Here is a 26,389-nt window from a genome sequence, read left to right on the forward strand (position 1 = left end):
CTGGACTGTAGAAGGTCCTTAACCCATCTGACCAAACAACCATAGACTTCATGAGGGTGGCCCGACATCCTCTAGTGGGTGCTGTGCTCACTGCTCGGCACCTTGGAGCCTGATTAGCATGTGCCATAGAAAACCAGAATTCACCCTGAGCACCTGTGACAGATGTGAAAGAGTCTGGACCCTTTCTGTTGGACATTGGCTGCTTTTTCACTCATTTTCAGTCCAGTCCTTGTGCCTGGCCATTTTGACAGGAATATTTTTCATGTTTGTTAAGCCACTTAACTCTGACCTATGAATAATCCAAATATAAAGAGGCATCTAACTCAAAACCAGTGTTAAGTCTATAAATAACAGACAGCTCATCAAAGGGCCAACTTTAAATTGCATATTTAGACACTTTATTACTAAGCAGCCTGCCAACCTGCCTGACCTGAGATACATATACTGTTACTGTTGATACACCTACTGGTCATTGAAGCCTCATCAGCAATGGTCTCAGTGGAAAGGCGGCTGTCAGGAAGCAAAGGCTCAGGAGAAAAGGCTGAGGTATGCCACATGAGCTGGACTGAAAATCAGTGTTGCCACGGTCAGCGGAGGCTCTGTCATGGTTCGCATTTCAGCCGGCGGTGTTGGTAATCTTGTCAGATTTGAAGGTATTATGATCACATAAACATACCATCAGATTTTGATCCACTATGCGGTACCATCTGGAAAGCATCTGATTGGCAACAGCCTCATTTTTCAGCATGACAGTGATCCCAAACACACTGCCAATGCAGTAAAAGCACATCTGGATAGAAAGAAAAAAAAAAATGCAGCTGGATCTTCCTCTTCAGAAAGAATGAACAAACAAACAGCACAACTGGTTATCCTCTTTTTATTGAAAGAAAGTAAATAAAAGTTAATAAACAATCAGTTTGAGGTAAGCACAAGTGATTCTCTGGGACTCAGAGGATCACACAGCACTGCTTCAATGGTAGCTTCAGGTTACATCAATAAAAACATGAATCAGCAGTAACATTACATAATATATAGTAAATATAGTGGCTTCCTTAATTTTATGAAGTTGGAGTTTGGTTCCACTACAAAACATTAACCTGTAAAGTAAAATATAGAGTGGACACCCCAAAACAAAAAGTGACAGAAATGTTTTTTTGTTTTTGTTTGAAACAAAAGTGAAGCGAGGACGGAGCGCGTGACAGGAAATAAACAGAAACTCTGGCTTTAACCAGCAGCAGTCAGCACTTATTCAAGAGCTCCACTTCCCAATTAAAAGAAAGGTGATATTTTATATTTGATAACTGTCAACAATTCCCAGGAAGACGCCAAAATCAGCACGAAGTGTTGTGTGTGCTTCCTGTGCACACATGTCGATCCATGGGTAAAAACAGTCCAGGAGAAATGCAGGCTTTTGAGATATGAGCTGAGCTGGACCCGTATCAGAGTGAGCATCGCAGACATTCACAGTTTGGATCGAGGTTGACGGTTGAAATGCAGCACAGTGACAGGACAGTGTCAGTAAAAACACCCCAATAGGTGACGCATACAAAAAAACCCTCCAAAATGTTAAATTATCTCACGTGCTATAACCAAGTTCAAGCATTCAGACTGCTGTTCAAAAAGCGAGCTGTGCATAGAGATGACAGTTAAAACTGCACGCCCACTTGATGCAGAGGTCAGCCCGCTCTGGGCAGTTAGCCTCTACACTGAACACAGTGATGATGCTTCTGAGCCATTAGCTGCGGTGCTCTTTAACATCATCCTAAACCAGCAACGTCTGGCAGCTGAACTGCGTTCTGCACTGACCCGCAGAACAGTCAGAGCTGCAAAAGTCATGCAAAAGCTGCAGATATTCTCGAGAAGAGCCGCAGGACACAATGGAGTACAGTATGATCCAGCAACGTGTTATTCAAACTCGTGTCTTTGAAACATAAAAGAGCCTTTTAAATATGAATTATCACATGAAAAAATTTGTTTATTTCTTTGGGAAATCTACAGTAGGTACGACAAAAAAATCCCCTTTGGTTATTTATGTGGGTGACAAAATAAAAACGTAGCATAACATCATCACCAGTTTCTGCTCCAACTTTATCATGGAAATCCGTTTTTATTCCACTTTATGTCCTTTTTTTCAGTTTTGTCTGTAATTCCAGTCACTAATGCACTAGGCTTTTAATGAAACATGCAAATTACCCACTCTGAGCTCTGATGAGAGCCAGATAGTGTGACGAAATTCAAATTAAACTTAGATTTTCATCTTAGATCCAGAAGAGGCATCTCTGGCTCTTGTTTTTTTGGAGACTTCAGTGCTGAATAAAAGAAACGAGTTGCAGCACTCACAAACATAATGAAAACTGTTAAAATATGTCCTGTAACATAACAAAAACACCCCTAAATCTACACTAAATACAATATAAACATGAAAACATATGAGAGCAGAAAGACACAATTAGAAACAGGTTGGTGCACAATCTCAGCAAATCTGGACTCCTTCAACATTCAGAGAAATTATTTGAAGTGGTGGCAGTTACAGGCTCAGACAGGACGTTTCCCTCCATTGTGTGTGTGTGTGTGTGTGTGTGTGTGTGTGTGTGCGTTTGTGTTCAAAAAATAAAGAGTCATGTGAACACCAATCGAACAGGCTGTTGGGACTTGCGTGAGCATTGAACAGAAGTGTGGTGGCACGCAGTTCTCTGCTTGTGCTGCTGCTTTGTCTCGTGTCCGTGTGAGCTTTCACCTGCAGCTGTGACCGCGTGTGTTACGGGGACAATGAGCGACTCCATCTTCAGTGTGCATCCTTCTAGAAGAAAACTACCTTCAAAAACTTCATGTCATACAGTTTCTCAGTGGTGATACGTGGGATGATTCCACGTGCGGTACCATGACCTGAAAGACCAAAGGGAAGAGACGAGTCAGTCCCAAAATGTGGGCCACAAGCCCCTGGTGGGCTGTAAAGGTACTGCAATACTTTACAATAAGTAAATAAAATGTTCCACAGTGCAGTGGGTCACACGTTTGCCTAAACAAGCGAGAGATCCCTGGTTTGATCCCAGGAGGAGACACAAATCTCTCAGAGGGTGCATCAGGAAGGGCCTCCAGTGTAAAAAAAAAACCTGCCAAATCAGACATGTGGAGCTAGCTGCTGTGGCAACCCCTTGTGAAGAAGGGAGCAGCTGAAAGTAGCTTTTTTTAAATAAAAATGTTCAATAGTTTTATTTTTTTGTTTAACGTATTTAACCTGAACTCGTCTTCATATCTCATCAATGGAGTGAAAAACCTAAAATGGAGCTTTTATAGATACTGATGGAGAATCAAGCTCCACAAGCAAATCCTAAGAAGAATAAAACAAATGAATGAAAACACACAGAAGGAAATACTTCCTCCACTTGTGTAATAATCCGAGTTGTGATTATACGTTCGTGTGGGCCGAACCCGGCGCACAATCCACCTTGAGTGCACCTTTTGTCTTAGTTAACCGCCTTTTCGTTGTGGTTTCATATTTAGTGAGAGTGTCATCAGGCTCCTAATTTAACTAGTGCCAATAAAATGACAAGCTGTTCATTTAAATGTCAAATGATGAGCATTACACAAATATCTTGTTTGTTTAAGGGTTTAATATTTAAGGAAAATAAATGTTTCAGTTTCTCGGGAAGAGTTAGACAAAGAGACTCCGATGTTTTTACAGTAAGCCCGAAGCAGTTAAGTCTTGCTAACTGCTCGTAAAGCAGTCGTTCCACGGTAATAACATCCTGATATCCTGAAACTAATACCAATGCTGATGTGGCACGCTGGGGTTTTTCCCAGACAATAGTTGGCTCATTTTAAATGCATCACACCAAAGCAGCTTTTTATTTTATCTTTAACGCGTTGGAGAGAAAAACAGGATATCTGTGTGAATCTTTCTTACCCCGGCGTGCTGTAGGAAGCTGCACTGACCGGAGAGGTTAGAGAGGCGGAGGCTGCAGACAGACCGTTAGGAGAAGCTTCACGGCTCATACTATTTGGGGAGGAATTTGAAGAAACTGGAATAAAAAGGTTAAATTATTATTATTTGATATGCACACAAACACAGGCACTCAGTATATAGACAGGTTGTCATGAAGGGCACATTACTGAAGCTGAACAGTACTTGCCTCCGCCTGAAGCCAGAGGGCTGTAGGACCTAGATGCTGAAGCCTGAAACAATAAAATTCATTTTAGGATGTTAAGACATACTAAACAACAGTTTAGAGGTAACCTTCTTGGTAGCTGCCACAAAGAAAAGTCAAACTGTCTACTTTGAGTAGCTAATGGTTAATTAGGATGCTGTCAGTCTAATTCCTTGAATTGCACTGAAACCTCACAGCCTCTGGTTGCTTCATCGCTGCCAGTCTCTTCCTGTTTGACCCCCTTTGTAATCTCATCAAATCTCTTTGATGCAAGTAAATCTGAAGCTTGCCATGAGAGCAGTGCTAAAAACGACCTCTCTGTGGACATGACAGTGCTGTGTGCTCCTAGACCAAAGAAAGAATACATCAGGTGGCTAACCATCCTGGAGTTGTAGGTGTGAGACTTGACTGGAAGAGTCGCCGCCGGGCAGAAGATCCTCTTCTCCTTCTGGCGACGATTACAGAACCAAACTCGAACCACCTCCTTCTCCATGGACAGCTGCTCTGAGATCAGTGTTATCTCCTCAGAGTTGGGCTTAGGGTTCTGAAATATAAAAACATGGATGATTTCCACCTTTAAGTATTTGCATGGGAGGTCCTCAGGTTTGATATCTGCCTGATAAATGATGACAGTGTCCAAGACATTTGAACAAACACCATATTACACAGTAACAAATGAAACATGACAATCTTTACTTCTCTTTACAGAGTTATTATTGGTCATCAATGAAAACATTTTTACGCTTCTGTTGTTGTATTAGAGGATGACAACACAAAGTAAATTAAAATTGAGATACAATTAAAAATATATTTGATATGAAAAAAAAAAAGCTTAAAATTATTTGAGTTATGTCCAGACTGGAGATGATGCCCATCTCAAAAGGCAACCAATCAATATTTTCTTCATGTTTATCGACTCAGCGGGCTCGCCTCTACAGCCATGAAATGCATCATGGGATAACTGTCAGCCACCAGCTTCATGTTCCTGATAAAGCTGCACCTCGAGACATAAATGGTGTTATACTAGCAGAACAGATTTCTCATGTTTCATTCATCAGCGTGTGATGCTTATTCATCGTGCTCACCATAGACACAAGATAAAGAATGAGTGAGTCTTACGTCCAGGAAGCGTTTCTCCAGAGTCATCTTGATGTTGGTTTCAATGCTCGTCCTCTTTTTCCGTTTGCGCCCGTAGCCCTCCATCAGGGTCGGCAGGGCGGTGGGATTGCTCATCGAGTCAGACGGTGAGCTCTCTGACGTAAAAAGAAACAACATGGAAATCCATCAGCGATAGTCAGATTCTTTTAGAGCATACGTTATGCTCCAGTGTTAGAGAGGAGACATTTGTTTTTGCATTTCTGTTTTTTGTGCAGATAAAACCTGTTAAATAAAATCTTAATTAGAGGTGCTAGTCAGCTGATTAGCTTGCTTTATTATTTTTATCCCAACCATCATTAACGCTGTTTATTCTCAGCTATCTTTTAACTGTACCTTCATATTTAGTGTGTGGCCACAGAGAGCGGTATTGATTTTTTTTGTGCAAGCTTGTTTACACCACTGAAGAATGCATAACTAATTTCTAATTAATAACTAAAAATTTCACGTTATTTATTTTCTCAGAAGTTTGAGTTAGTAAGTCAAAATTTTCAGATAATAACTCAACAACCTGAAATTTTGACTCATGGATGACAAAACAATTCTTTTTTCAGTGGTGACAACAAACTTCCACATATTTTAGTCATCAGCTGCCAAAATTATAGCAGCAGTAACATTGTAACTAAAGTGTTGCTAAAATAGCTCAGAGATGGTTTATTTCACATTTACAGATTCTGATCACCTTCTTCTGCAAACCTCAGCAAATGTTCATCACACACACACACACACACACACACACACACACACACACACACACACACACACACACACACACACACACACACACACACACACAAGTGTGTTTTGCTATCTTTGTGGGGAATTTCCATTGACTTCCATTCATTTCTACAGCCTAAACCTTACCTTTACCCTTTTCCTAACCCTAACCATCACATACCTAACCCTAACCCTAACCTAAACTCAATTCATACCTTAGCCCTAACTCTGACCCCTGACCCAAAAACAGGGTTTCCCCTTGTGGGGACAAGGTTCCAGTCCCCACAAGGAGCAATTGGTCCCCACAACGTAGTATATGTCAGGAAAATTGTCCCCACAAGGTATTATAAACATACGCACACACACACACACACACACACACACACACACACACACACAAACTCAAACAATTTTAATGCCTTTTTTAGTACAAGAAACATAATAATAAGAGTTCATGCGTACCGGCATCGCTCAGCCATTTCTCCAGCAGAGGTTTGAGCTTGCACATGTTTTTGAAGCTGAGGTTCAGAGCCTCAAATCGAGAGATTGTGGTCTGGCTGAAGTCGTTCCCATAAAGCTTTCCCATTGCAAGGCCCACATCTCCCTGTGAGAGAGTACAAACACAACAGGAGGTGCAAGCACAGAACACATTCAGTCAGGATTAATTCAGCAGCTTTTGATGGCTTTCACACTCATCTCAGTAAACTGAGTTTCCCGAATCCTAAATGAAGATTTTCAACACGTTTTTATTTCCAAGGTCAAGAATCAAATCAGAAAACATCAGAGCCATTTCTGTCCCAGCAAAGAAAAATGCAGCGTCATAATTATTCAGATATATCTGGCCAAGCTAAAAGTTTGCTGAACAACACGAAAGGTTTCGATGAGTTGGGGGTTTTTGCCAGGAAGGGTGATGTTAGTTTGTCAGATTGTTTTGATTATGGAGCCGTGATGTCACCGTGGTTTGTGTCAGATTTAGATCTTTGAGTTCTGTGCTTTGTTTTTTATGGTTTTTTTTCAGCTTCTCTTCCATTTTTCACTCTTTTTTTTTATGTTCACACTCACTTGCTGGAGAGGTCTAATCACTTCACTACAACTGCTTGGCTGGATTTAGGCACAAGTTAAGAGCGCTGCAGGGGAGCCGCCTGATGTGCTGTCGGGTTTGTAGACTATCCACTGGCCACTCCATTTTCCCACGCAAAGTTTCTGTACTGTTGGAAATCCCCCGAAGCAAACTGGACTATAAACACCCCCTAATGACTTGTGGTTGTGAAATCATGAGAGTTGGCATGTGGCCTTAATCTACTCAGTCATCAGGCTTTTATCTATGATCTTATTTGGTGTTATTGTTTTATTGCTGTTGTTATTATTATTATTATTGTGCTCAGATGCTGGGCGGGACAGAACAACACACGTTTCTTACATGTCTGTCAGCCTGTTCTTAATGGTAAATGAACTAGTTCTCATACAGCGCTTTTCTGCTCTATCTGAGCACTCAAAGCGCTTATACAACACGTTTACATCCACCCGTTCACACAAGCACTTCCATGTGTAACTAAGCTAAGTGCTTACTGTCTAACATTCACACTCCAACGCTTGTGTCAGAGAGCAACTTGGGGTTCAGTATCTTGCCCAAGGATACTTTGGCATGCAGCCCAGAGCAGCCAGGAATCAAACTACCAACCTTCTGATTAGTAGGTGACCTACTCTACCTCCTGAGCCACAGCCACCCAAAATGAAACAATAAATTTAAAAAAATTAAGCTTTAACAGGGGTTTGCCATTTGTGGAAATGTTTCCAATAAAGCAAAATCAGTAACAAATCTGTCATATCTGCATGATAGAGGCTGATTATTATATGACGAAGGAGCAGCTAGATACAGGATAAATGTAAATTTGGCCATAATTAGTGGATTATTGTCACTTTGGTCATGGTGTCACTAAAGCATGTGTGGAGATGTGAGAGCAAAATACAAAGAATTCAAAAGACGGTTTGAAAGCAGCAACGGTTTAGTTAAAATATGTGAACCAGTTAATTTAGAAGACTGAGGGTAAGAAAGAGCTGGTCTGTACACAGATGCATGTCTAATACTCTGCTTTCAATAAGTGTACGTCTACCTGGTGACCCTTTAGCACAGTCTCAACTCGAACACTTTCCAGATATGAAAATAAAAGTGCACAAAGCCTCTGAGAACTCCATTTGTTGCTTAAACACTATCTAAAGATGAATAACTGAATAAACTGAGTGTGGTCAGCACAGGCCGAAGCCACACAGCTGCAGTCTGGTTTTCACGAGCATGTCGCTGCGCCCACAGTCTTTGTCCAAATGGTTTCACTCCAAAACACAAATATAGAACAATAAAGCATAAAAATTAGCAAACAGTCAACACAAAATGTGTTTATGTGAGCTGGCTGAGAGAATAAGTTTTCAGGTCCTTTCAGCGGGATCGTTCTTCCTGGTTACCTGAGTGAAGCCCAGTTTGATGCGTCTTTGCTTGAATGCTTTTGCAAACTGCTCCAGATCCTCCAGTTCGTTGGGCTCTTCCTGTGGTGGCACCGACATGTGTTTGGGCATCTGCAGGTGGGACATGTCCATGTGGCTCTCCAGAGAAGGTCCTGCCAGACCTGAGCGACCCATAGCCTGGATCAGAGAAACATCACAGAGGGAAATCTTCAATTTCCAGGTGATGGAAAACAAAGAAAAAAAAAAAACAGCAATAAAAACATGGGTTTGTACTGCAGTGAAGCACAAAATAACATATGCACGACTAAAGCTTTAGCATGAATACACAGAAGTGCTCAGCTTGCTGGCTGGATGCAACTTTCAGGTCTTAAAAGTGAAACCAATGCTGAAGTACCTTAAACCTGCATTCTGTTTAATGGCCAGCAGGGGGCGACTCCACTGAATGCAAAGAGATTTCAGGTTGTAGAGAAGTCTATGGTAAAATGGCCTACTGTGCCCTCAGTAAACTGATGACTTTATGGGCTCAATAACTAGTTTCAGGTCATAATGAATAAAACATGATCTTCATCTTGTAAATTATGATCATTCTAAGAGTCATAAAGGACGATTATCCAGCCTACACACATCAGAAGCATCTGGTGTCCTTGGTATCACGCCGTGCTTGTCAGTCTGAAGCTATGGTAAATCATTAACCAGTATGTTACAACCATCTCTTTTCTCCAGGGACTCACTTGTTTCCTGTCCTGCCCAAACCTTCTTCAAGACGACCTCGTCTTTTTGTACAAAAATAACAATTTTTAAACCATTATTATCACTTTAAACCTGATTGAACAGATTTCATTTTTTTTTCTGGTCCACTGGATGGCAGTGTATATTAGTCCATCATTAATTACTCTGTTTTAGTTCACATTTTGGTCTCCAAATTTCTGACTATTTAAAGCGTCCTCTCTGCTGGAAATACTCTGGTCTAGGTGAGGGTGCAGAAAGCAGGACCGACGATGGTCACTGTCTTTCTGTGAAATCACTATTTCCTGCTCTATGGGGAGGCTCGTGGACAATGGGACGTTGGTCTGTGCGCTCTGAGTCACTACGAGAGTCACTACGAGTTTTAATATCAAGATGACAGGAATAAAAGAATTTTTGGGGGTATTTATCTCACTTTAAAACAGACACTATCCCTGAGGATTATCCTAATAGCCTTATACCAAATATAGTTAAATCACCCAGTGCCTCCCATGTGACCCTGTCCGAGTCAGCTGATTTGTGTCTTTAGTGTATTTAATTAATTACAATTTAATTACAGCAGTTTATATTCATACTATGAATGTTTGCAGTCATGGGCTCTCAGAGTGGAAAGGGGTGGGTTGAAATTTGATGCTTTTTATTACCTTTTTGAGCCCCCGCAGATATCCACATGAAACCTTCACGGCTGAAACACTGATTTTTAACGATTTTCTTCTATAGCCAACTTTGAGCAGCAACACGAAGGACAAAAGTATTGGGCCTCAGCTCTCAACCTTTGAATTCAGGTGTTTTCAGTCCCATTGCCACAGGTGTGTATAAAAATCAAGCACCCAGCCATGCAGTCCGCCCTTACGAATGTTTGTGAAAGAACGGGTTGTTCTAAAGAGCTCACTGAATTGGGAAGTGGAGCTGTAAGAAGTCAGTGGTTTTATTGCAAAGTGGAAACATTTAGGAACCACAGCAACGCAGCCATGTAAAGTGGCAGACCACCTGAAGCTACGGAGCAGTTACACTCAGTACGTAAGAGTCACCAAAGCTCTACTGGCTCAGCAGCCTCCTCCTCTGGCTTTCCATTGGCTGAGCAGCTCTTGGGCTTAAAAACAGCACCTTTTGTGTTTGGATTATTTAGCAAATACACAACACAAATGCACGACAGAGGCAGAACAGAGGAAAGGTTTTACAGTTTTCCTTCTGTTTGCATTCACCGCCACCATCTTGGATTGTTAACTCGGGGTTGGTGGGTCTGCTCCGACTTTCCGCGTTATAAATCCGAGTTGAGGGGGCATTTCAGAGGAAAATTCCAACTTAATCTGTAACACTATAAAATCCTGCCTGCCTTCATAAAACAAATCTGAGGAGGTCAGGTGGGAACATTTTTCAGACTTGATGATGTGAACAAATTCCTTTTTTAATATGTATTATAACCACGATGTCTCCCAAACCTCATCAAAGTTACCTGTAACCTAAACTTAGCCAAGGCTGAACCGCACTTTATTTGCTTATCAAATGTGCTTCTACAGAAATGTAGCATGAATGAAGGTGTTTGGCTCATTTTCATGTATGAATTGTTTACATCTGTGCAGTCGTACACCTGTAGTCTTACTCTCTACCTGTGCTGGAGTATACTGGTGTGAGCACAGCGAGGAGGTGGTCTGGGCTTACCTGTGGAGTCAGAGCCAGGCCGGGCTGATGCTGAAGCAGGCCAGTTGGACTCTGGCTGGGAAGAGACAGCAGGTTCTGCTGCAGAAGGGCTGCAAAGAAGAACAGCAGTGATTAATAATATTGTTTTGTGACTGCATGTGTGTATTCGAACAACTGACAAAGCTTAAGGTGTTCATGTATGAACGTGCTGTTAGAAAACAAAAAAAGTCCAAACAGGTAAACTGTTCCTGTTTTCATCCATGTGTTGGATTTAGCATAAGCTAACAAGGTGCAGTCAAGTAAAAGGCACGTGATGTTTGCTGTTTTTGCTGCTTTCAAGCTTTAAAGCTGAGAAATTATTTTTTCTATTGAACAATTTAGCAGGTTTAACACAAGTTAACTCCTGCGCCCTCAGCTTTACACTTCTGGTTTTAGACAAGCTATAAAACAAGCCACAACACGTTTTTGTGCCAAACTAACCAGAGAGAGGGTCTTTTCATCAAACTCTCAACAATCCAAGCTGCTGTCAAATGTCTGGTAAACAATAATGGTGCCTTTAACCCCTGAAAGGAAACCACTCCCCCTAACTATTCATACAGGGCCCCCTGGCTCCAGCTCTGCTGGTCTGACTGGATGTTTTGCGATACTTCACCTTGGTGGCTGGAGGAACTCTGGGAGAGGAGGAAGGGGGAGGGAGATGACAGGTGAGACGGAGGCATCAGAACCAGCTGCTGCATTGGGTGGAGAGATGTGAGCTCCTGGAGTAAAAAGCATGACGAGAAAATAGAGAAAGCTGTAGTAAGGATAAAGGAGTTAGTAAGCAAGTCTCGGCTGTATGTGTGCTACATCTAACTAACTTGATCATTTACTAAAAATAAGCACTACTGTAATACTTAAAAAATATTTTGAGCAAATTGTATTTATGGCGAAGTTTGAAAGTACACATCGGTACTGCTCTACCACTGTGGGTACATAACTATGGAAGTACAATTTCCCCGCTGTAGCCGGCTGAGATGATGCTAATCAAACAGTGTTAAGTAGCTTTGTGCTGCTTAATCTATAATAGCAATAGGATTTCTTTAGTTCTGATATATGCAACGTTTCTCTTTAAACTAAGGAAATACAGATATTAGTAACGCTGTTTGATAGCTAAGTATTACACAACTGCTTATATATGAATGCATCTGCAATAATCATTCAAATATAGAGTATAACGCTGCAGAGAGGATTTTCTGCAACCTAACTAAAAAACAAACAAACAAACAAAAACAAAACAAACAACAACAAAAACACTACCCATAATGCACCGGGACTGTAGCTTTTATTTTTTTTAATGAACATCAATATCAGGCTTTGCACAGCTTCCCCCAGAGCTACTAAAGACTGCTCCTGAGTCTGTGTCTTACCCCGGTCAGCTGACCTCCGTGCACCGGAGAGCTCTGCGTCACGTGACATGTCTTCACTGCGGAGGCTGAATGAGGTGAGTCGTTGATGTCCTCTGTTTTTATCTAAGATGAGTAAAGAAAAGCAAACTGTTAACTTCTCAGATAGTTAAAAACTATATATTGTGTGTGTGTGTGTGTGTGTGTGTGTGTGTGTGTGTGTGCGTGCGTGCTGGATGAGGCCCGCGTGGCACAGAGCCACCAATCATGAGCAACAATGAGTGAATGTGAGACGGCATCTTCACTCAGCTTTGTCGCTTATGGCCAACAAAAACAGAAAACCTGCAAAACTTTGCCAAGACCAGTTTAGTTACTGAACATGACACAAAGAGTGAGGGACTCTCTCTCTCCTTGCTTTTGGGTGAGCCGGTATGCAAATATCCCCTCCCCCACCCCACCCCCACTAACCAACCTCTGAGAACCATGGCACTTCCTGAATCAACAATTACTGAAAGACCTGTTTTCCTCGCCAGAGAGAACATTTGGAGAAGTATCCAAACAGCCGCAGACTGTTTCAAAAGAGATTACAGTAATAGTCACACTGGCGAGGATGCAGACTTTCCTGAGGATGTTAACTGTCAAAAGTTAGTTAGTTCAGTGAAGTTCCCACGCTTGCAGGATATTTATTTTGCAAATGAACTTGGCTATTTAGTGTGTCAAATATTACAGAAAGTTATTATAGTTTTCTTATCATTGACAGCCCATACAAGACCAAAATGATCAAGCTCCAAAAACTAGTTGCACAAGTATGGTGACGCTGTGCATTCTCAGCTGGGGTTTAGATAACCCTGCAGGCACTGACCTGCTGGCCTAAATAACAAATGTGAATAAATTTAAGAATGAAAACAGAACTGATAAGCAAAGACATCATTGGGCACATTACCAACGAAACTCTGGGAACTTTGCAAAGAACTAAAGATCACATAAAGCAGTATAACAACAATAACATCCTGGAGAGTCAGTTGAGTCTTTGTTGCCTCTTGATGCTCCAGCCTGTTGTCAGCAGCTACAGTCGCTCTTCAGTTTTCCGTTTAGCATTTTTAACACGTGGCTTGAATAAAAGCTGAGTCTGATCCATGCTCGTCCGTAAAAGGTGCCGATTTGTTTCACACACTGTTGTTTAAAACCGTTTTTAAAGTCATGCTGCTGATGACACAGAGCCTGTTCGTGGGGATTTCAGCACAGGAAGTGATGTCGGTGCTCTGTTACTTACTTGGCGATTGAAGTCAATTCCATTTCGCTCTGAAAGTCAAAACAGAAAAAAATAAATATGATTATTTATATTTTTTTGCTTTGTGACATCTGATTCACATTAAGAGTAAATCATATTTGAAGCGTCAGCTACACAGAGACACCATTTCTACTGATTTTAGACCAAACCCAAAGCATTTCAAGTTAAAGTGAAATATTGTCAGTCTTGATAGCCGGGGATCAGCCTGCCAGGGCCTCCACCCTTACCTACCGCCCAACACACATTGCACCTGACCCTTACGATGCCTCCCGTGGGTGGTGGGCCCACAGGAGGGCAGGTCCATATCTTCTCTTCGGGGTGTGCCCGGCCAGGCACCACGGGCTAATGCCTGGCCACCAGACCCTCTCCTTCGAGCTCCCTCCCCAGGCCTGGCTCCAGGGTGGGGCCCCGGTAACCCTATCCTGGGCAGGGTAAATAGTTTCCTTGGTGACTCTTCCATAGGGGTCTTTGAAATCACTCTTTGTCTGGCCCCTCAACCAGGACCAATTTGCCATGGGTGCCTGTACCGGGGGAAAAGCCTGGACAACATAGCTCCTGGGATCACTGGGACACACAAACCCCTTCACCAGGATAAGGTGGCGATTCACGGATTCATCTTTAAGAAGGGAGACCGGAGAGTGTGCTCCAACTATTAAAGGATCACACTCCTCAGCCTCCCCGGTAAGGGTATGCCAGGGTGCTGGAAAGGAGGCTTCGTCCGTTAGTCGAACCTCGGATTCAAGAGGAACAATGCGGTTTTCATCCTGGTCCTGGAACACTGGACCAGCTCTTGTGGACATTCGAGTGCGTGTGGGAGTTTGCCCATCCAGTCTACATGTGCTTTGTGGACTTGGAGAAGGCATTTGACCGCGTCCCTATGGGTATCCTGTGCTGTGGGAGTATGGGGTGTCTGGCCTGTTGTTGCGGGCTATTCAGTCCCCGTACAACCGCAGTGAGAGCTTGGTCCGTATTGCCGGCAATAAGTCAGACTTGCTTCCTGTGGGTGTTGGACTTTGCCAGGGCTGCCCTTTGTCACCGATTCTGATCATAATTTTTATTAACAGAAATTCTAGATGTAGCCAAGTGGCGGAAGGCTTCCACCTTGGTGGCCTCAGCATCTCATCTCTGCTCTTTGTGGATGAGGTGGTCCTGTTGGCTTCATCGGTTGTGGCCTCCAGCTCGGAGTCGAACGGTTCGCAGCCGAGTGTAAAGTGGCTGTAAGTAAGTCTGAGGCAATGGTCCTCAGTTGGAAAAGGGTGGAGTGCCCAAACCGGCTCAGGGATGAGTGGCTGCCCCAGGTGGGGGACTTCAAGTATCTCGGGGTCTTGTTCACAAGTGACAGGAGAAGGGAGTGGGAGATTGATAAATGGATCGGGGCTGCACCAGTCTGTCATGGTAAAGAGGGAGCTGAGTGTGAAAGCAATGCTGTCAATTTACCGGTCAATCTACGTCCCTACCCTCACCTATGGTCGTGAGCTTTGGTTAGTGACTGAAAGAATGAGATCGTGAATACAAGCAGCAGAAATGAGCTTCCACCAAAGGGTGGCTGGCCTCTCCCTTAGAGATAGGGTGAGGAGCGCAGCCATTCAGAAGGGGCTCAAAGTAGAGCCGCTACGCCTCCACATCGAAAGGAGCCAGTTGAGACGGTTTGAGCAGGTGAGGTGTTCCGGGCATGTCCTACTGGGAGGAGGCCCCGGGGCAGACCCAGGACATGTTAGAGAGATTATATCTCTCAGCTGGCCTGGGAACACCTTGGGGTCCCCCCAGAGGAGCTGGAGTTGGTGGCTTAAAACCAAAGCATCAATGTAACTACATGCAACAAAAACAGATTTGAAGTTATATTTATGACTACAAAGGTCGAAGATTTAGCTCTTTCTGATGCAACAATATCAAACAGAAGAAAGAAGGCAGGACACGGTCTGAAGTCGGCCTTCCTCAAGTGTAGCACACAACAGGACATGAAGTCGACTTCAGACATGTTCCTGGGCAGAGCTCACTGCGAGCTCACCAAACAAAGTGCATGCTCTGTTCTCACAATGGTGAGAATATTAAAGACTGTTTAAAGTCTGGTTTACATCCACGCAAGTAGCTCCAGGGCTTCAGTACGTGTGTTAAAATGACTTTAGTCTCACAAAAACCATTTGAAGGCATCGGTTTGGTTGTGTATGCATTTATCAGCCTTTTATTGTTTTTCTAAAGTTTTACAACCCAAACGATCAGTGATCAAGAAAATTGTCATCCAGTTAATTCAAAATGAGAAAACTAATTTAGGACATTTACTTTTAATATTTTACTTAATTTCATGATTTTATCTATTTAAGTAACATTATCAAGTAGTTTTAAATTGTGTTATTTACACTTCAGCATGGGTGAAGTAGCTGAATACTCTCCACACAGATGTTCATACAAAAACACACTAATGGCTTTTCAAGAAGACTCACTTCTAAACGTATGTTGAATGGACAGAGAGACGTCTCAGCGGGGATCAGAGGACAGAGGTGTGCTGGATAAACTCACATCATTTGAATGTCAAATTTAGCCTTCTGGACTGCGTGTGTGTGCGCACACTGGGAAAAGAGAGGCAGCAAACTGCTGGAGACACACGATGCAAATACACCCATAACTCCTCACCATCATCACTGTGTCACCCACTCCCAGCCAGATCTCCTCCCCCATGGCGCTGTCAGCTTCACAGCCCAGGTTCCAGTATGGAAATGACCAAGACATGCAAATCAGCTTTGAGCGCAGGAAGCCTTTATCCACGCACACACAGCAGCACTCACAACGAAGTTTGCAAACCGTGCATTGACACAAAAAAGTCATGCACGTTAAAAAAAAATAAATACAAATGTTTTGTCTGTTACAGCAGAATAAAAGTGAGCAGAATCCAAGTGAAATATTAAAGACTGCACAGGGACTCTACTGACTTGAGTTTGTCTTGGGGGCTAAATATGATTTCCCACCTCAACACTACGTACTGTACTAAAGTATGCATGACCTGATTATCTCACTCAACTGCTGGAATAAGTATAAAATTTCTCATGAAATAATTCTGCATTTGTCAGCAGATTCCACATGCAGTCCAAAAGCAGTGGGGTGTTATCTCATCTGGAAACACTTCCCAACAACGTTGAGGCCCAAGTGAAGAAAAGGCTTTAAAGAGAAGCCACAAATTCACAGTTTCATCTTCTAAAACAGCTCCCAGTGTTCCTCAGGAGCTGGGCACTGCTCTTTTTAGCAATTGTTAGTCAAACAGGAGTCAACAGTGTACTTTCAGGGGACTGTTTTATGCACAGTATTTGTGGCAACATGTAGAGTGACACAAACTAAAATGTATATTTATTGTTGTGGTTTAAATGTCCGATAATAATGGATCAGCTCGTTGTCGGGGCTTTTTTAGTCTTTCAAAAAAGAAAAATATAAAACCTGCTTACAGTCACAGGCACACAGTGTAAAACAGGGACACAGAGTTTACCCAGCCACGCACCTTTTAACTGAAATTTGGGATTCACTATGCAATAATCAGTCACCCTGATTTTTCCTATCGGAAAACTAATGATCACAACATCAGATGCTCCACCTGCATGACTACATTTGACCATCGTGACATCAAGAAGGTGTAACTATAGAAGCCACAAAGCTGTTTAATGTAGAGTAACATACTGAACCAAACAGCTGCTGATTAGTAGATACAGGTCCACACACACACACACACACACAGTTATTTTTCTTTTTTGGGCCTGAGTGTGGTCATTTTTATACAGCCCACTGTTTTCAGGGGACACACCAACATAATCATAATTAAAATGTTCATTATTTTGCACTTTATTGAGAATCTCTTGCAGGGAGTCACAGTTTATTTGTTGTTTGTTTCTGCCTACGACCGCCCTCTGCCTCCACCTTGTTTTATAGGTCATGTGATTATGCTTTGGATGTTAATCCGGTCCGAGTCTAATCCACATTTTATCTTTCATGTCTTTCTGGTATATGTTGATCTCAGTTCCATCTGTTCATGCTGTGTCAGAGACGCTCTGGCTTTTTTTGATTTTGTTAAACTGCCCTTTGTATACTTGAGACTGATCACTGAGTCGCTCCATTGGGTGGATGGTCTGAAGCAGATTTTCTTTCATGATCCTCTGATCATCCACAGCTTCACCCCTCAAAACACAATAAAACCGTCAGTTTGGACACTCCTAATGGTCTGCTGCGTGTGGTACTGAGCACTGCTCTGACTGCGTGTTGCTGGTCCACATGTGATACACCTCTGCCTGCTTAATTGAAGAAGAAATAATCTCACACCTGTCCATTAAGCAGCCTTTGCCAGTTCTGAGCCACTGAGAAGGCGGTTCTTTAAAAAAGGCTGCAGTGCAATCACAAATTAAAGTCTGCATTTGAAGCCCACGTGCTGTTTCTGAGTCGTGGCTTCATCCTCTCGATTCCCTGCCGGGCACATCTGGCCTCAATCAAATAATCATCAAACTGCAGCGTTTGTGTCTCGCTCGGCCCCTTGCTCCTGACCAGATCTCTCTATAAACTCCAAGACCAACTCTCGGACTGGTTTAGCTTTTTTTAAACCGTTTTCCCCTGAATTTTCTCAACTCTCTTCTTGTGCTGCAGATCCTCCAGGACCCCTCACTCGCTGCCCGATGACTCGTCACTCCAGCGATTTTCTTGGTGTGTCTTTGGTGACCTCATTTAGTTACCAAACGCAGTAAACCTTTTAACTCTGAGTCCCGCGTTTACCACGAGGCTGTTTATGATCATTTAATCATTCATCATCCAGTCATTTTTAACTTGTAACTTTTTTGCAATGTTACAAATGTTTTAAAAGTATAATATATATTTTTATAAACAATAAGCAATTGAGATATAACATTTAATACACAGGACCAAAAATCATTTTATGTTGTGTAATGGTTAAATTACACAAATGATATAAAACATAACAAAATTCTTGTTATTACTGCATTAGATTATAAAGTGTATTTGTCCTTTAAAAGTAAATATTTGGGAAAATGCTTCTTTTTATCAGACTTTTATACATAATTAATGTTTATTTGCTGCTTTTGAATGAAAACTTTTCACTGTTTTCAGCAGGAACACAGTGAAATTTATTTTGAAGCTGAACGCCTGTGCAGTAAACTCTCACAGTCACAGTTCATAATGCTCAGTTTGTGTTGTGCCACTGAGGAGCGCAGCTGTTAAACTGCATCCTCTCACTTCTCCCCCTAAAGGCTGATTCCTGTCTGTGACTGCACAATGTCCTGAGACCATCTCAACTTGTAAAGGGGTTCGACTCCCTTTAGCTCTCAGCGTTTCTGCACGTTAGCGAGCTCCGCACAAAGCTAATGACTGCAGCATTTTAATGTTGCTGAATCAAAGTATCACATTGTCTCAAAGAAGCTCTGTTTCCTTGTTTCCTTGAGACTCATATTTTCTGACAAGGAAGATTTTTTTTTAATCAACATATTGAGGAAACATTTTATTAATCACACATGCTGTGTAAGGCACGCACAGCACTTAGTGCAAGTATGAAAAAGGAGGCTATCATCTTTTAAACTGCACCCAAAATGCTTCTGATCTCTAATCACGTGTGGATCTGATACAGGCAGTAGTGTCTACTGTCCTGCACGTTGCACACGGAAAATAAAAAAGTCCTCTTAATTTGAGCGACACATCCAGCGTGAGTGTAAACATCATTTTTAAAAGACAGTAACTGAGCAGGTGCAGGTACAGATCCTCCTGAGATAAGAAGACTTCAGCTCCTGCTGCTTGTGTTTTCTAGCCTATCTCAAAACAAGCAGTTTTCACATGAAGGCTAAACTATTCTAGACGTCATCTGGCAGAGCTGCAAAGGAGAATGCACGTTCTCATATCGGACATTAAACTGTCTTTAACATCCCATCTCAGGTAGCAGGTCTGTTTGTTGTACCCCTGTAAGAATTGCACAGACAATAGCATGCAAGAAGGTGTCATGTGTCCTGCCTCTTGCAAGTGCTACACAAACGTGGGCACCCTCACCTAAATTCAATGGAGCACTTCCAGTAGTGCAAATGTGTCTGAAGTAGATTATGTCCTATAAGAAAGGGTAACTTTCTGCAGTGTCCCAAGCTGATTCTCCTGACACTGAAGTTCACATGTGAAAAAAAACCCTTATCGGGGGGTAGAATTTGTTAGGGTGAATATCGGTGGGGAGATTTCCCCACCGATATTCAGTGGCGGCTGATAAACCTAGTGGCATCTCTGGCAGCGCGCAGATACTTTTGATTTGTTTAGGTTCGACTCTGAGATTTCTATCTGCACTCCAGCACAATGGGAGTTCTGTTTGCCCACAGCACTGAAAAACAACGTTAAACGGTCAACAGCAGCTTATTTTCAGTGTGTGGGGGACGAGGCCCCTCTTAAAACATTTAATTTTGATTTGGCATTTTATTCAGCTCCATTGCACTTGAGTGGAGTTCAAAATCCACTCTAAACATCCAGACAAATAGAAATATCTGCAGATACACCCACATATATTTACTAATTTGGTGAATCATCCATTTAAAACAGATCGTTACATAAAATGTATGAAAATATGCAGCCGTGCACCTGACTGTATGCTGACAAAAACACAGACATTTAGCATTTCATGAAACAGAGCAGTTCACTTCTCTCACACAGCTATTGTCTAAGTAAAAGTTCCACATTTTCTGCTGCTGGTTCCTGGTTTTGTTTTGCGGCTGCTCGGCATCCTCAGCCTCTGGGCATCTTCAGGTGCAGCCAACTGCCGCTTTTTCCCCACTCAGATGAGCCTCTTCCAGACAGGTGCCAGAGAAAATGCTGCTTATTTAGCGTTTATCACTTTTTTTGTGCATTAAATCTTGTTAATTGCTTAAATCTTGTTTTAAACACAGCGGCATATGTTTCTACAGCACATTACTGAAAGCAACAGAGCACAGAAGCAAAAGCTCGATCGAGTGACCTAAAAGTTACACGTTTAAAGGCCAGATTAAAGAGGCTCATTTAGAAATGTGCATCCTGTCAAAAACCTGTGTGTGAATTTTTAAATTTTTTTAGTGTCAAGAGATTTTTATACACTGCCATCGACAGAGTAAATAACTCCACAACATTTCACTCTCTTTCTCCAGAAACAGCAGCAGTGACCAAATCTACAACTTTCCTGACTCCAAACTCCATCCGTGCACCGGGAGGAAGGTCAAATATCCTTACCTGTCCGTTCACCCGGAGCCTCCGTGTGCTCTGCCGTGTCTGCGCTCATCTTAATATCTGTAATGATAAATATAGCTGATTTTCCTACAGGATTGTAACTTTACCAGGACAATGAAGCACTCAGGCCACCCAGGAAAATGATCTTGAGTTTATTCTAATGCACCCTCCCCTCCACACCACCGCACAAACTCGACACACTCCTGTGTCATCCCTACTTGTAATATTCATAAGCAAGGCCGATAGTTCCATACAGTGCTCATCTCCATATGGCGTAGCCATGCAGAGCAAGAACTCTTATTAAAACTCATCTCTTGCATGTAAAATAAAATAATTAAGATATTAAGGAGTCATTGATGAGCAGAGGAGTTGGAGTAGTGACTCACCTGAAGTTAAAAGGCTGTGCTGCCCCAGGCGCCTTCTTTCCCTTTTTCTGAGTATTCAAAAAGAAAGAAAGTGAATGTTGGGAAAAGAAGTTTTGTAATTCTTACTGCTGCTTATCAGGATTTTCCTAAGTGGGAAAGCATTCACCTCTGCAGTGCAGCCTGCTGATGCCTCTGGCTGATTTGCATATATCTCTGTGTGACCTATCCAGCTTCAGACACTTTGCATAAAACAACAATGGGGTTGCTTTAAATTTTAGAGCGTGTGTGTGTGCATGTGTGCGTGCGGGTGTGTGTGTGTGTGTGTGTACTAAAAGGCAGAGCAGCGTCATCCATGTATGTTTTGGATAACAAGTTGTTCTTTGTGTAATTCTTTCATAAAGGGAATAACTTGGCATCTTGGTAATTCCCCCGATCCCAAATTATTTTCATATCAAGTAAGTCAAAAAATGACTGATCACAAACTAAAGGACTAATTCATCCTGAAACAAATGTAATCAACAACAGCTGCAAAACTTTGAGGTAGAACCAAAATACACCAGCGCTCCATGGAAAAGAGACGGTTGGGAGAAATCCTGCTTGCCTCTGTCAACAGTCCAGAGTGAGACTTGAAACCCCAGCAGATAATCCACTGAATCAAAACTGAAAATGAGAGGATAAATGACACCATTTTAAAAATGAGTCCATAAACACTGATGGCCAGTGCACTGAGAGCAGTTGAATTAAAGCACGTCATTCATTAACTCGTGTTGCTACTGAGTCAATCTAACCTCCTCCAGGGTCAGGTGGGAGGTTGGTGAAAACGGGATAATCTTCTCAAGAGGCTGCACAGGATGTGAGTTTGGGATAAGAAGGCACCCGGACCCTAGCCAGGTAGCGGCTCAGAAATCCTCCCAACGCTGGGCGACAATGAAGACGGCTGACTTTGGAGCGAGCTGAAGGTCGGCCAGAAGAGGATCGGGTTCGTTGGTGAGTGGGGCGAGTCCTGAACTGGACATCCCGGGGACAGCACAAGAAGGTCAGCAGCCAACTCAGGAGCTGACTTGGAAACCTAAGATCTATTGAGTTATTGGGAACAGTTTTGGGCTCTGCCATGTCTGCGCTGCGCGGTGGTGGGCATGAGGAGCTGGGAACCATGCTTCTGTCTGGACGGGGTTTTAATGACCAGGCACAAGCGAGAAAGAAGACTCCTGCAAATTAAGAAGTACAGGATTATACACAAACTGTTTACAGTATATGCCCTCACCACTGGCTATAAAATATACAGTATTTTTTGGCATCTAATGTTTTGGTCATTTATTTTTTGCAGAAGGTTATACGTTCAGAAACTTTGCACAAAGAGTAACAAGTGTTACAACAATGCTTCTTAGCAATAAATCTTATTTCCCCTCACAATCACCACCCTGAACTCACACACTCACCCACTGTAACTGTGCAACACCCACATCTCTGTGCAATATTATATTATTCATACTGACCATTCCTATATTGTGTAATATCCAGTATTCATTCACTAGTGCAATATTCATTCACCAAGTGCAATATTCATCATCTTCATTATTATATGTATACACGCATTTACTTCTTACAATGTACAGATGCACCAATGTAGGTATGTATGTATATATTTTTATACATTCTATTTTTTGTATATTTTATACATTGTTTATTTTCTGAATATCTCTTGATCATATTGATTATACTAGATTATAATATTTTTATAATATTTTTATTTTCATTTTAGAGAGTTTGATTTTCTGTTACATGGCACTGAACAGGAGTGGCCCTCCAATCTCATTGTACATCCTGTATAATGACAATAAAGGCATTCTATTCTATTCTTTTCTATTCTATTCTATTCTACATGGAGCCACATGTGTGACCCACGTTTGTGGGCTGAGCATTAGAGTTGAATATGTGGGTTGTGTCAGTGAAAATCTTTCTCTGCCAACACCAAACAGCTTGTTTGGCTGCTGACTCTTGCTTCAAGCTTTTGGTACTCCAGGTGCTGAAAATCAGGGTTGCCATCATTGGAGGCAATCTCAATGCAGAGAGATACTGAGATTCTGCAACCAGTGGCAATCCCATATCTCCACAGTCTGGGACAGAACTCTATTCTCCCCGATGACAACACTCGCCCCCACAGCGCGGGGTTCATCAGAGACTTTGGCATGTCGGACGCCTGTGAGAGCGTTTGTTAAAAGTCACCTTAATGGGGCAAAGAGTTAAAAGACTCAGAAAGGCCACATTAATAAGACCACAGTTGTTGGGAACGTCGTGCTTTCCACTAAAACCATAAATGATTCATAAATTATTCTATTGATCAATAGTCATTTACAACATTTCTGATAAATTTAATGTTACATTAGTTTAAAAAAAAAAGGTAGCGTAAAGTTTTTGTTACATATTGTTACATGTTATTTTATGAATTAGCTAATTTAATGTGCAGCATGAAGTTCACAGCACCACCTACTGGAATATCAGTAGCAGAGCATAGCAGTAGCATGGTGTAATATTAACTTAATTTGTGATATTGACCTCATATGAATACACAAAGATGTTAAATCTTTGTGTATTCATATGAGGAAGCAGTTACTTGCTTTCACGAACCAGAATAAATGAATGCCATCATTTGGCGTGCTGGTTCCTATTTGCATCTCTGTCTCATTCTCCAGCAAATGCAGCAACTGGATATTTCTTTGCCTGCAGTGCTGCACTTTCGTGAAGTGAGACAACAAAATATGGCCCCATGTTTTTCCCCTGAGCTAGAATTTAATTGCTTTTGTGTGCCTAACAGTAAACGACTCTTTTTGCCTCAAGGAGTGCATGTACCTCCCCTCTGTTTGACATCGAAGACAGCAAATAAAGATGGTAGTTTGTAATAGTCTTTATCAGCAGACCAGTTTTGCCTTCAGCTTAACTGTCAAAGGCACAATCATACCACACACACACACAACTAGACACACTTTTTTTTGGGGGGGGGGGGGGGGGCTTGCATAAGCAATTTATACATTAGAACATAATAAAAATCCCGGGAAATCTACCCCACAGAAATGGGGGAAAAAAAGCTAAATGTACTGGTTCTTAAATAACACTTTTCTACAACGTGTCTTCACTCATACAAGCACTCTTTTTTGCATCTAAGTGTTTTCTACCTACTGTAGCATTCACTCTCCAATGAACACATCCGGATACTTTGGCATGCAGACTGGAGCAACCAGGGATTGAGCCAGTCCAGTTCAGTTCAATTCAATTCTATTTATATAGCACCAAATCCCAACAAACAGTCGCCTCAAGGTATTTTATATTGCGGGTAAAGACCCTACAATAATACAGAGAAAACCCAACAGTCAAAACGACCCCCTATGAGCAGCACTTGGTGACAGTGGGGAGGAAAAACTCCCTTTAACAGGAAGAAAGGGCAGAACCAGGCTCAGGGAGGGGGGGTCATCTGCTGAGGGGGGAGAGAGACAGGACAAAAGACACACTGTGGAAGAGAGCCAGAGATTAATAATAATTAATGATTAAATGCAGAGTGGTCATTGAACAGAGTGAAAAGAGGTGAATAAAAATAAACACTCAGTGCATCATGGGAACCCCCAGCAGCCTAGGCCTATTGCAGCATAACTAAGGGAGGGTTCAGGGTCACTGACAAAGGTCACAAACAAAGCCCTAACTATAGGCTTGGTCATAAAGGAAAGTTTTAAGCCTAATCTTAAAAATAGAGAGGGTGTCTGTCTCCTGAATCCAAGCTGGAAGCTGGTTCCACAGAAGAGGGGCCTGAAAGCTGAAGGCTCTGCCTCCCATTCTACTCTTAAGTATCCTAGGAACCACAAGTAAGCCAGCAGTCTGAGAGTGAAGTGCTCTGTTGGGGTGATATGGTACTATGAGGTCTTTGAGATAAGATGGTGCCTGATTATTCAAGACCTTGTATGTGAGGAGAAGGATTTTAAATTCTATTCTTGATTTAACAGGGAGCCAATGAAGAGAAGCCAATATGGGAGAAATCTGCTCTCTCTTTCTAGTCCCTGTCAGTACTCTAGCTGCAGCATTTCCCATGCCAGGCCACAAGTTGGCCACAAGTTTTCTCTTTGCAAAGCTTGTTTACGAAAGACGTGCATGAGTGGACGGACATAGTAGGAAGCTTACTTACAAAACGGCCAATGTGAGAGGGATTGTGTGGACTGACGATGAGGTTGGATCACTGCTGCACAAAATGGTAAAAACATAAGAAGCACTCGTGAATCCACGAGTGCTGTTTATCAATTTGCACATGTGCGAAAAACTGTGGCCGTCGCAACCATAGTGCGCATGTGCGAGTCACCCGTTTTCAAATCACCCCGGTTTCAAGGGTTTACACGAGAATGCAAGTTGGTGCGTTTCTGAAATGCTCTACTCTGGACCCCGTTTCTGAAACACATCGTTTTCACTCCGTTGTCGTGTAAACGGAAGGGCGAAACGCATCAAAATGACGCCGTTTTCATTTTGAAACGGCGTCGTGTAGACCGGGCCTAATTTTATAAATATTGCGCAAATGTAAAAATGTGGTCCTACATATGTGCATTGAAGGACATATCCTGGTCAAAAATGACTCCAAGTTTTCTCACAGTGTTACAGTAATGCCATCCAGATTAAGTATCTGGTTTGACACCATGTTTCTAAGATTTGTGGGACAGAACACAAGAACTGACATGACCTGCTCTACCTCCTGAGCTACAACCATCCTGAGTTGCATCTCAGACTCTACAGGCCTCAGTTAGCATGTTAAATGTTGAAGTTCATGACAGCACAATCAGAAAAACATGGAACAAGTACAGCTTGTTTGGAAGGGTTGCCAGGAGAAAGTCTCATCTCTCTAAGAGGAACATGGCAGGACAGCTTAGGTTTGCAAAGTTGCATCTGAACAAACCACAAGACTTCTGTATCAACGTCGTTTGGACAAATGAGACCAAAGTGGAGATGTTTGGAGAAAACCAAACAAAGCTTATCAGCACAAACACTTGATACCAACTGCCCACCGTGGTGGGGGAGGGGTGATGATTTGAGTTTGTTTTGCAGCCACTGAGTCAACCATGATCTCCTCTGTGTCCCAAAGTGTCATAGAGTCAAATGTGAGGCTGCCTGACAGTTGAAGCTCGGCTCAAATTGGGTCATGCAGCAGGACAATGATCCCAAACACAGCAGCAGTTCTCCAACAGAATGACTGGAAAAGAAAATAATCAGGGTGCTGCAATGTGCCAGTTAAACTCCAGACCTCAG

General features: G+C 42.3%; 1 protein-coding gene across 3 annotated transcripts; it reads right to left on the reverse strand.

The window, feature by feature from the left end:
• Positions 1–964: 964 nt before the first annotated feature.
• On the reverse strand, positions 965–21,255 carry pou2f3 (POU class 2 homeobox 3). 3 transcript variants are annotated; one of them, XM_030746903.1, is made up of 13 exons: positions 21,134–21,255; positions 20,751–20,807; positions 13,521–13,549; positions 12,272–12,373; positions 11,518–11,623; positions 10,887–10,975; positions 8,481–8,687; positions 6,483–6,624; positions 5,268–5,401; positions 4,528–4,692; positions 4,134–4,176; positions 3,908–4,022; positions 965–2,886 (listed from the first exon to the last, which is right to left on the reverse strand). In XM_030746903.1, the coding sequence occupies exons 2-13, from the start codon at positions 20,797–20,799 to the stop codon at positions 2,844–2,846; spliced, it is 1,224 nt and encodes a 407-aa protein (XP_030602763.1). In that variant the 5' UTR covers positions 20,800–20,807; positions 21,134–21,255; the 3' UTR covers positions 965–2,843. The 3 variants fall into 3 exon arrangements, with proteins under 3 accessions (XP_030602763.1, XP_030602764.1, XP_030602762.1); XM_030746904.1 differs by lacking the exon at positions 21,134–21,255 and having other exon boundaries at positions 8,481–8,657; positions 20,751–20,888; XM_030746902.1 differs by lacking the exon at positions 21,134–21,255 and having other exon boundaries at positions 20,751–20,888.
• Positions 21,256–26,389: the final 5,134 nt, after the last annotated feature.

The sequence above is a fragment of the Archocentrus centrarchus genome, chromosome 14 (assembly GCF_007364275.1).
Source record: "Archocentrus centrarchus isolate MPI-CPG fArcCen1 chromosome 14, fArcCen1, whole genome shotgun sequence".
Classification (NCBI taxonomy): domain Eukaryota; kingdom Metazoa; phylum Chordata; class Actinopteri; order Cichliformes; family Cichlidae; genus Archocentrus; species Archocentrus centrarchus.

What these genes read in the sequence shown, in the direction of transcription:
- pou2f3 (XM_030746903.1), bottom strand. Translation starts at nt 20,799, where the DNA reads ATGAGCGCAGACACGGCAGAGCACACGGAGGCTCCGGGTGAACGGACA. An exon ending in GAATTGACTTCAATCGCCAA is followed by an intron (nt 12,374 to 13,520) that starts GTAAGTAACAGA and finishes TACTCATCTTAG; the next exon opens with ATAAAAACAGAGGACATCAA. An exon ending in GCTTCCTACAGCACGCCGGG is followed by an intron (nt 2,887 to 3,907) that starts GTAAGAAAGATT and finishes TTGGTCTTTCAG; the next exon opens with GTCATGGTACCGCACGTGGA.